Raw genomic sequence first — 12,039 nt, 5'->3', positions numbered from 1 at the left:
CATTTTCACCCAAGATCGGTTAAAGCACATTAGGATCAAAGCCAATCAAATAAAAGATACAGTGAAAACTACAGGTCAAGCCCAGTAGCACATTTTTACCCAAGATACGCATTAAAGCACAAGGATCAAGGCCAATCAAATTAATGGTAGAATAAAAACTAGAGGGACAAGCCCAGAATTTGAATATTCAAAAATAAATCTTGTTGAGGCAGAAGGCAAGGGCTTAAATTAAGCCATAAATCATGTAAACATCAAATGTTGATAATTTTTTTTGAAAATAACATGTTTGATGCCCCAATTTCTACAAGATAGCAAACATTTTGCTGTTAAATGCTTTTCTATTCATTATTTTTAAAACATACATCACACAATCAATAGCAAACAAACCTGGTAAATCTTAAATATCTTTCCCACAATATTGATAGCATGGTACTGTTTGATGTTATAGGCATGGTAGGGGTGTTCCTCTACCACCAGCATTGCTATGCCAGCAAACAGCAGCTCAATCACGCCTGGTAGACACCTCTCCCAGATGTGCCAGTCCAGCACAAGGTGCTCAATGATTGAGATGTCACGTATTACAGTGTCTGTTTTGTGCTTCAGGGCAAGTTGCGTGGAGTTTGGTTGACACTTGAAGATAGACTCAGTGGTCGCTGCATCCATCAGGACCTGAATGGTCAAAATCTTTCATGTCTCAAAAGTATTAATTTAATTTTTGCTGTGAGTTTTCTCATGGTTCATGTGGTAAAATGACAAAAAAGTCGGGACATTTTACCTAACCCAAAACAGATCAGTCAATATATCTACCTTGAAATTTCTTCATACGGATAAACTACATTTATTTCTCAAATATTCCTAACTGCAGTGAGATATGGTTAAAGATAATAACCCCCCATTTGCAATGTGCCAAATACCCCTTCTTTTTCATCAGGCATAACTGAACGCAGTATCAAAGACCATTAACAAACCTTCAGTGTTTGGACGCCAGGCACACTGCGAGAGCTGGTGAGAATCTTCACCAACAGTTCATGCCCCCCGATACTGGTATACCGGCCCTGGAGCCTGGATGAGTGGTGGACAGTGGTCAGTAAGACCTTCAGGGCCAATGACTGCACCTGTTGTGCTTCATCAAATGGCATGGACTCTGGGCATCTCTCAAACACCTGAATTCAAGACAAAACAAAGTTGTGAACATGAACATCTGCATTTCAAGCTTGTTGTTACATTGGAAAACATTACAGTGTAAAAGACAAATATCATTTGAATTTGGCAATGCTCAAATTTCCAATAGCCAAACTATTCGATGAACTGTAATTTTTTACATGTACTTTCACACAAATGGAAACTTTAATGTATGCAAGAAAAGAAATCAATCATATGTTTCCAGTTAGGATAACAAATGTCCAACCCTCAGGCATGCTGGGCATGACTGATACATGGCAAAGTCTCAAAATTGCTTCATCACAACCTGGGGTAGGACTTATTTCCGAATCCAGAAACGCATAATATATATTATTAATCAGATATCATACGTCTCATGAAAAGTCAACCCTTCTTTTCAAAATTTGACCACTGTAGCACAATAATTACCTTTGCTACAAGGAATAAGATGGCTGCCATGCCACCAGATCCCTCTATTGCCTTTTCAAGGTCAGTGCAGCTGTTGTTACTGAGATGACCTTGACACACTGGGGTTATGACCTTGGCCTGCTGGGTCAAGAGGTCATCTGGTGCATAGAGACTGTTGCTAGGCAACTGTGTGGGTTTCTGCATCACCTGGTATTCCGCCATTCCTGTACTTTTTCTTGGGTCATATGAGTACAGAAGCGCTTGCTGGAAACATTAACAATATGGACATGCATATAGTACTGCCTACCATTAATGAAGCAAGACACAAGATGGTCCCAAAGTCTGCCAATACATATTACCACAAAACAAGCATAGAATTGTCATTCAAACTAGTATGAGGCGGCTAAATATACATCATTTTATAGATTAAAAGAATATTTTGTCGCTGTTTCAGCTGAGTTAACCCATTTAAAACAAGCATTTTCAGTGAAAAGATATCCCCCGCCAACGATGGCTTGTTTGTGCTTGATGGCTTGTTTGTGCTTACAGGCATCATCGCAGTATGTTGGTTCATATTTATTTCAAGTTTCAAGAATTTCTACCAACTAGTTACTGAGAAATGGCTGTAAATGAGAGTTTTTAAAAAATCAAGGGCAATAACTCCAAGTGCAATTGACCAATCCAAAAAAAAAATGAACAGGCATCATCCCAGTATAGTAATTCATATTTATTTTAAGTTTCATGAAATTCTGCCAGCTAGTGACTGAGAAATGGCTGTGAATGTGCATTTTTCAAAAAATCAAGGACAATAACTCAAAGGACAATTGACCAATCAAATTTTTTTTTGGACGGGCATCATTCCAGTATAGTGGTTCATATTTATTTTAAGTTTCATGAAATTCTACCGGCTACCGGCTAGTTACTGAGAAAACGCAGGTGACGGACGGACGGACGGAAGGAAGGAAGGACGGATGGATGGAAGGACGGACGGACAACGCCATTTCAATATCCCCCTCCCTATTTCATAGGCGGGGGATAATTAGCACTGGTTTTCTAGTTTATAATGGGTATATTTAGCATGTGAATGTCAACTAATTGATTAGTACAGATACATGAACGGACGCTATTTTTAAATTGACTCTGATTTACGTGGTAGACAACCCCAGTAAATTTCAAATGGAAAAATATGTAAAAACTTCAAAAGATACATGTATGGTAAGGGAAGTGATACATCAGTTAGTAATATTAAAGGCATTGAACACAACGATATCAATATTATGTAAGTTTTTGACAATTTTCTTTAATTCTTGCAATGATATCTGGTGTCTAGTCCCCTAATAACAAACACAGAAAAACCATTTAAAGCCTTTACATATCTATGATAACTATAAGTTTACGAAAAACAATCACTGTTACATGTACATGGAAACCAATTAAATATTATATTTCAAAGCCAGGAAAACATTGGGAATAAATGTAAACTAAATAGATCTCTTCCTTACCCACAATTCCATTTAAGAGAAAATGAGAGATAAACACCAAGAATATCACTGAGGCCTTACCCTGAGTTTATTAAGACTGTGTGACCTGTGTCCCACCAAGGTGTCCACCTGTATACCGGAGTGGACAACCACGTTCTTGGTGAGGTATGGGGAGAACAAGGCATCGTCCTGGTTCATATCACACTTTAGAATAGACTGGATATTGGGGCCCAGTGTGTACAGGTGGAAACATAGCTCCTTGCTCACATCAGATCCTGTAACACAGAAGTGTTCTTGTAATTGGTTGGTAAGAATTGTGTGGCCTAAAACAGAGGTGTTTGGGTAGCACACTGCGTCTCACAAAGGCATCCAGGTTTAACTTCCTCGCCTGGGCCTATACGAGTATGGTTTGTGGTCACCATGCTGTACAGGTTGGTTTCCTCCAGGTTCTCCGGTTTCCCCCACAACTAAAACACTCCAATAAAATTGTGCCAACAAGAGAGATTAATATAATGTTGTAATAACTTGTTAAAAATAGTGGTAAAAGATAAATTCTAACTAGTAAAACAAAGAGAGACATGTTCACATACTTATGTAACTTCCCTCGAAATAGTACCTACCTTTGTTCAGTTTAGAATTAAAAACTAGAAGTCAGAAACTCTATGGCCCATTTAATGTAATGGAGACAACAGACCCATTTAATGGAGTGAAGATAACAGGTGCATGAAAAGGAGTGAAGATAACAGGCACATGTAAAGTAGTGGAGATAACAGACGCATGTAAAGGAGTGGAGATAACAGGTGCATGAAAAGTAGTGAAGATAACAGGCACATGTAAAGAAGTGGAGATAACAGATGCATGAAAAGGAGTGAAGATAACAGGTGCATAAAAAGGAGTGGAGATAACAGGCACATGTAAAGTAGTGGAGATAACAGATGCATGTAAAGGAGTGGAGATAACAGACGCATGTAAAGGAGTGGAGATAACAGACACATTTAAAGGAGTGAAGATAACAGACCCATTTAAAGGATTGGATCTTCTGCATAAATCCATCATAACCTACCTTTGAAGAGCAGGAGTTGTCCAAGATTCCAGTTGCCCAGCCCGGCAGTAAGAGGGTCAGGAACTGTGTGGCCCAGCAGCAGGAAGGGGGGTAACTGTCTTGACTTGTGCCGGGATCGGATAGCAGCAAATGGGTGATCTAGGATGAAACTGTGGCTCTGCCATCCATCTAGCACCATATTCACCTTAAATGTATATCAATCACATTTGTGTGTCACACATAGTGTAGAACCAAGGTATATCTATATTTTTCTTTACTATTCAATATTTTCAATGAAATTTGGAGCGAAAATTCAATTACAGATCTTGAACTGGAAACTATATGAAATGATGTATTTTTGAAATTTAGTTTTTAAGCAGAAAAATGCTTTTAAAATGCCATTGCAAAACCGAAATTTTAAGAGAAAAAACAGCAACAACTTAACAATAAATTTTCATTAATATATGTCAAATGTTTGAACTAAGATATAGTAAATGTTTCAAAACATCTGGTCAGTCTTTGGATTTTCATTAGTAAAAGAGAGGGCTGGATTTGCAATATGAGGCAAGATAAGAAACTCATTTTCTTCTGCAAAAAGAAATGTCTATAAAGAAAAGCCTTTCTCCCACCTCAGATTAGTAGATCCAATAATTTAACCATGCTAGAAATTCTTTTCTCCTACCTCAGATAAGTAGATCCAATAATTTAACCATGCTAGAAATTCTTATCTTGTCCACGGGCGAAGATAAAATGCCCGTATGGAACTCCTTTTTTATGGTCATCACATTGAAGTTACCTCCCTTGTTGAAGACAGTCGTCTGTAGCACCATAGAAACCTTGTCTTGTGGCAATATTTAGAATGCTTATTAACTATTTCTCGCTTCAAATGTCACCATCAAAAAGTTTGCACGCACCTTTCATGAAATAAAGCTCCACCCTCATCAGTACTATTTAAAGACTGCTTTGACTATTAACATAATCTGAATCAATGCGCGCATATCCATGACAACCACGAGTTATCAAATATCCATACGCATTATTTTCACTACGCACAAAAGAGTTCCACCAAAAATATACATTTTTACTTTATTTTGTTTAACTGACGTGGGGGAAAAAACATCTACCATAGCCACTCTTGTAAGATAGGTTCATCCTGACCCTCACGCAGGGTGTTAATTCTTCACTCTCCTTAGAACTATTTAAAGACCGATTTGACTATTAACATAATCTGAATCACTGCATGCATATCCATGACAACCATGAATTATCGCATATCCATATGCAATTATTTTCACTAAGCACAAAAGAGTTCCAGCAGAAAATACATTTTTACTTAATTTTGTTTAACTGAGGTGGGAGAAAAAATATCTACCATAGCCGCTCGTGTAAGATAGGTTCATCCCAACCCTACCGCAGGGTGTTTTGCGAAAACATGGTTAAACTCGTTTCCGCATAATACCCTACGCTCGAGTCGGGATGAACTTATCTTACACTCTCAGCCATGGAAGATACTTATTTTCTCATATTCAAAGGGAACTCACTAACCTTATCACACAATTATATCATTCCATTCAACTACTATTTGTAACTGATGACCAGAATGGGAAATGGACTCTTCATTTTTCATGTGTGGATCATGTTACCACCCATCTTACCTTTCCAGTGAGAGTGGACCCATCCAACTCTTCTATGTAGCTGATGACCACGTGCTGCCATTTTCCAGGGGAGATCACTCCAGACAACTTGGATTCTTTCACAACTAGCCCCATATCGCTGCACTCACTTGTTAGTCTAAAAAATTAACGAAACATTTTAAATTTGTCATCAACTTTCTTCAAGACAAGCAGTATTATTCTGAAAGCTTTTTTTGGAAAATTTCAATAACCATTACTAAGCAATTCCTTTTGTTTAAAACAGTGAAAATATAAACCTGATACATTTTTTGCTGTTTTGAAATTTTTGTTTCGCGTCCAAAATCAAATCTCAATATGTACAGAGCTTGGGTAAAATTTCCAACGATGTCAATTCAAAAATACCTAATATTCGCTTTTTAAAAAATCAATCAACTGTCATTTAATGTAATTTTGAGGCATAAAAAACAAAGTTGTTTCTAAGATTGCAATGAATTTCACCTCTTGAACACCAAAGGTAAATATTTTGCTATCAGCAAAACTGTTGGGACGCCTCTAGTGAAATATAACTTTAATGCTCACACTGAAACAAACAATTATCCTCTATGGCCCATTATCAACTTAAAACAAACCTGAATATGAGAGAGCCTGAGAATGTTTCTGTCCAAATCTCAAGCAGTTTTTCTCTGGTTCCCATGGAGATGACATGTACACACCCACTCATGTGCTCTGAACTCACCTTCACCTCAGAACCACACATCTTCAGGCCTCCTATAAAATTAATTTAATTATTAATTTCTGTTCCTAAATGATAACGCTCTTGAGCATAGGAATTGAACTTACTAGAGCTATCACATAAGTGATGAATACCCCCCTGAGTGAAATATCACACCAACAGCAGGTGTACAAGTTCCTATGCCGACCAACATTTCGATGAAGTTTCATGAATAAAGGTGCAATACTTTATTAATAAATCAAGGACCAGACAAAGTTAAATGTAATGAAATAGCATGTGCACAACTCCCCATGCTGAGAAACATTTTCGAGGACATGATGGAACATGATCAATAGACTCCTCTCCTTCATTGCCCCAAGATATATTTTTCTGACAAAAACAAAATAATGGTATTTTTTCTACTTCATACTGATGTAAATAGTTTTTTATTCAGCAATGGGTAGTATTTTACAAACATAAACATGACCGGCTCCAAGACCAGTTGATTAAAACCTGTTTAATTTAAATATTCAGAATTCAAGGTTCATTCACTTATTGAAAATCAAACAAAATGTCTCAATGATCAGCCAAACTTCGAACGTGATATTGAACTGAAATTAAAACTCTAAAATGTGTATCTCTAAAAAATCATAATTAAATATAAAAATAACATATGCAAACAATTTTTCAAAATCCTTCAATTGAGTACCCTAGGATGGACAGAAAAACTAACATGCTAGCTCTTCAATGAGCCATATAAACGCATTTGCCAATGTCAAGGTGATATGGAAAGAACCTTGACCCTTGGTTAAACAGTGTATGTAGCCCTTATTGGCCACACAGCCACAGGGCCAGAGTGAAGGGGCCACAATATGAACAACAAAACTCCCTTACAAAAGTCAAGGTCATACAGAGGGACCCTGAGCCCACAGTGAGTGTAGCCCTTATTGTCCACACACAGCCACATGGCCAGAGTGTAGGGGCCACAATATGCAAGCATCACTCACCAATGTCAAGGTCATACAGAGGGACCCTGGGTCCACAGTGAGTGTAGCCCTTATTGTCCATACACAGCCACAGGGCCAGAGTGAAGCCTGTCTGAAATGGTGGCCAGGACAGGGACTCATGCAGGTTACACTTGATCGCACATTGTGACCACACCTCCTGCTCCAAACTGCTTACTTCCCCTGAAAATATTGTTAAACAAATACATTCAAAATGTTCATGGTATTTTATAATAATGTTCATGGTATTATATTCCTTATAGGGAATGTAATTTACAGGCGTTCTAACAGACAATAATTGTCAATCCTGGAAAATAGTCGGAGGTCTGTTTGAGTATGAGGGATTGATGCCCAGAACAGGGTTATTTTGAAATTGTTTTCAAAGTCATTTCTATTCGTTTCAAGGTACTTCCTACCGTGTTAATGCATACATCCGTGCAAATATACAATTTTTTCAACTATACAATGGTATGAAGTTAAAGCTTTCAGTCCTATTTTTTTTATCCCAATAATGCTTTTCTTTCGTTTAATTAACATCGGTAAAAGAATCTTTCTGTCAAATAGTGTTTTATATACTGGAATGACATGCTTTTATATTTAATAACACAATAATTAAAGTTGGTATCATAGTGACCTCGATACATACCTGCACCATCAGCATGAGGAGTGGCAATCAGAAAGACATTTTTCATGGTTTTAATGAGCGGGCTGAGCATGATGGCTTCCTGCGCACCACTCTCCAACAAGTCCTCATGTGGGTCTTTCTTGGTGGCTTGTGCACGTGCAGGAAAGGTGACGGAGTGCTGGGACTTTACTTCAGCCTTCTGGACAATTGTCAGGAATATTGGGAGAAGCTTCTCCTGAAATGTGTTGAATTCTAAGGCTGTAAGTAGATTGTGGATTTAATACAAACATTGGTTAGTATGATACACTTGTGTATAAGATCAAACTTGACACCCTTGTCCATTCTAGTGCACTATTAGTTCACTAGAAGTGCACTATGGATAGACTAATGTGGTCTATTAGATAAGTCAGTATTGATTTTTCTGGTCCACACAAACTGGCCTTACTGTATTGATTTAATATCTAATAATACAAGTTCAATGTTTAAAATTCTCATCATTGGTAAGTCTAAATGTTAAGAGTCGTAGATTCCTCTACAGATCATGCGACTTTTGGTTATAGCTGTTCAATTAAGGAAACTATAACTTCAGATTCTAAATATTTCTCACCATGGGTAAGTTTGAATGCTGAAAGTGCTATAGAATCCTCTTACGGTTGTTTGACTCTAGATTATATTGACCTAATAACGGCCAATATGACTTTAAAAAGTTCTAAACATTTCTCACCATGGGTAAGTCTGAATGTTGGAAAAGCTGCAGGATCCTCTGAAGGTCATGTGACTCAAGGTTATGTTGACCTAGCTGTTCAATAAGAGCCAATAGAACTTCTTGCACTGCAAACAGAGAATATATCAGTTGAGTTAATGGACCACCATGGGCCTATAATGTGTCATGGAAGACAGACAAAATATCCCCCCCTCCCCCCATTAATTGTAGCATAGGCAGACAACTAAAATCTGTCTTGTATGACATCACACTTTTCTTTCCATTAACAATGGTACATACACTTCATAAGTTATATAAAATTCATTTTTTTTATCATTTCAAAATTAATGTTTTCTATATGCAAAAACCGCTGTTTTTATTAATTTCATTAAGATTTGTCTGTCTGCAGAGTGGGGTGGGTGGGAAAAGCAGATTTGTCTGTCTTTTAAAAAATGGGGGGGGGGGGCTGTTTTTGCAAAAACTGTGTTGCAGAGGAGAGAGATTTCATCTAATATTAACGTTAAACACAAATAGAAAGTTTAACTTAAAATTCTTACATGAGGCTTCAGTATCTGAGCTCAGCAGACAGTTCCAAAACCCGTCCGGAGCAAGAATGGCTGACAAAACATTCTGCAATGAAGTAAACACAAATCTGCAATGAAGTAAACACAAATCTGCAATGAAGTAAACACAAATCTGCAATGAAGTAAACACAAATCTGCAATGAAGTAAACACAAATCTGCAATAAGTAAACACAAATCTGCAATGAAGTAAACACAAAATTTCATATGTCAAAATTTTTAGAAACACAGTCACATTATTGTACATGAAATGTTTGCCAATATGCAACATGTCCAGCAGTAAGAACTAGTAAAGCATCAGAACTCTTACACAACTTAGAGAAGTCTTATGCAGTCAACATGTGACACTGACTGCCATTGTAATAAAATAGGTACAATTTTACAGATATACTTTACAAATTAACTGTTTTTCCTATCCCAAGTCCCTGTCTCACATTGTAGAAGGCAGTGTAGCATTGAGGTGACTTCACTCTCCCTACCTGTCGATACACTGCCTTTACCAGCTGTGAATTTATCTATGCAAACCCTAGAAGCCTGTGTTTACTGAGGTGAACGCACGGTCCTAATCAAACCCTGTGAGTGACCAAACTCCATCGCCTGCTGCCCTACCTGTTGACAATGTGTCTTTGCCAGCTGTGCATGATTCCATCTGTATACACTGCAGAAGCCTGTGTTTTACTGAGGTAACCACACCCTCCCAGTCACATCCCCTGTGTAGCCACCTACCCTGATGTGTCGAACCTCAATCCCCTATCCCCTACCTGTTTGCCAGCTGTGAATCTATCAAACCACACTGTAGAAACATGTGATTAACTTAGGTGACCTCAACCTCCTAGCCCCACCCCAGTGAGACCAAACTGCATCCCCTTCATCCTACCTGTTGTCACTGTGTCTTTGCCAGGTGTGGTTCCAACTGTTGAGGATGTAGGAACCTTTTTAACACTAAGGAAGACTTAGTCTCTTCAATGTTAAAAAGGTCTATACATCCTTGTACAGATCGTTGTTATGTTTCTCAATGTCATGCCGCCTACCTGTTGACACAGTGTCTTTGCCAGCTGTGAGTCCATCTGAACACACTGTAGGAGCCTGTTCAACACTGAGGAGACCACGCCCTCCCAGTCACACCCCCTGTGTAGCAGCAATAGGCAGTCTGTCAGCATGCTCATGTTGCCCGGGAAATACATTCGCTGTTGGCCTCCACATCTTGCCAGGCACTGTAAGCGCCGCTCTGAAGGCAAGGAGTGAAAAAATAACCAAAACTGAATTAAAGTAAACTGATTTACTCACTCTGCTCAAAACAACATTTTACTAATACAGTCGAAACTCGTTGGCTCGATATCTCATGGCTCGATATCATTGTTGGCTCGAACCAGATTAAAAGGACCAATTTTTATTTACTCTTTGTTCATATAAAATTCAATCGGATGGCTCAATATCTTGAGGGTCGATATTTCTCCATGCTCGAAGTCGTTTTCGCAGTTCCAAACAAGAATTTCACACTTTGTTTTGTTTGCTTTGGTCAATGTCATTTTTTGCGGGTTCAGTTAAGAATCTCACATGTTGATTTGTTTGCTTGGCTTCATTTAGCATAAAGCGCCAATCGATTAAAATTGCTTGACTGGTATTATAATTATTATCAAATTAAAATGGTTTAACAGTTTGAATAAACATGCCATCACTTTAAGTTCTGTCTCTAATTGTTATCCATCTATAAATTTCTATGCATTTTGATATAACTTATAAGCTATGTTTGTGTTACCCACTGTTTACAATTGATTGTTAGTTGTTTTCGCATAAATGTATTTTTTATAATAAATAAAAAAATCAACTAATATTTTCTAAGTTTGGAATAAGTCATGTTACGAACTATACGATGTGTAACTATGTCCAATAAATACTCCTCTCTTCTCTTGCGGAAATAGCGTAGCCAATAACAAACGAGGTAAATAAGACTTTATGTAACAAATAAAAAAAAACAAACATTCTGTAAGCAATTCGCTTGGCTCGATATTCTCGAGACTCAAAGTATTTTGGCCGGTCCCTAGAATATCGAGCCATCAAGTTTTGACTGTATATTATATATTGGCCCATATGTCTCAGGCAAACCTAAGAGGACAAGAGAACAGGGATAAATATTTTAATTAGATGGGACTTTTGAAATTCAAATCTGAAAAAAATAAATATTAACCCTATCCTTCATAGAATTGCATTTTACTCCTCTATCCATAGCAAAAAGATATGCCTTTTTACACTAAAGTTAAATAAGTGGGTATTAACAAGGGCTAGCTGATCATCATGTGGACACTTCTCTAGGAAGTAAATATATATAACTGGAATTCAGCAATTTTAATATGATGGGAACTACTTACAGGGCTGTATTGTCGTATCAATAACCATAACTCCATCATTATTAATGCTATCTTGTTTCCGATCCAACAGAGTCAATATAACCTGCCCATTTACATTGTTCACAAGTTTGTTAAAGATTGAATAGTAACCATGTTTGTTAAAGATTAAATACAAAATGCGTAATAAAGAGAAGTGAATGTAGTCAAATTTTGACAGTTCGAGGGCCATAACTCTGGAGTAAATATGCCAACAAACATTGTAACTAAGTTTGGTGAAGATTGGATAGCAAATGCTTAAGTAAGAGAGAAGACATTAAAATTTGATGCCACAGATGATGC

The 12,039-nt window shown here is 37.5% G+C and overlaps 1 protein-coding gene across 2 annotated transcripts in view; it reads right to left on the bottom strand.

Annotated features, from left to right (window-relative positions):
* LOC128240691 (lysosomal-trafficking regulator-like) overlaps positions 1-12,039 on the bottom strand; it is a 74,834-nt gene that overhangs the window by 40,007 nt on the left and 22,788 nt on the right. For both annotated transcript variants that reach the window (XM_052957418.1, XM_052957417.1), the window contains exons 10-21: positions 10,384-10,580; positions 9,328-9,400; positions 8,792-8,898; positions 8,089-8,302; positions 7,446-7,625; positions 6,356-6,494; positions 5,748-5,883; positions 4,114-4,297; positions 3,132-3,325; positions 1,591-1,833; positions 969-1,163; positions 388-669 (exon numbers count right to left, since the gene is read on the bottom strand). In XM_052957418.1, coding sequence (XP_052813378.1) covers positions 388-669; positions 969-1,163; positions 1,591-1,833; positions 3,132-3,325; positions 4,114-4,297; positions 5,748-5,883; positions 6,356-6,494; positions 7,446-7,625; positions 8,089-8,302; positions 8,792-8,898; positions 9,328-9,400; positions 10,384-10,580 — 2,144 coding nt within the window. The remainder of the gene's footprint in view (positions 1-387; positions 670-968; positions 1,164-1,590; positions 1,834-3,131; positions 3,326-4,113; positions 4,298-5,747; positions 5,884-6,355; positions 6,495-7,445; positions 7,626-8,088; positions 8,303-8,791; positions 8,899-9,327; positions 9,401-10,383; positions 10,581-12,039) is intronic.

This window comes from Mya arenaria, chromosome 7, assembly GCF_026914265.1.
Source record: "Mya arenaria isolate MELC-2E11 chromosome 7, ASM2691426v1".
Lineage (NCBI taxonomy): Eukaryota > Metazoa > Mollusca > Bivalvia > Myida > Myidae > Mya > Mya arenaria.
Note: the sequence above shows the minus strand (reverse complement) of the source record. Positions and strands in the feature narration are given on the sequence as shown.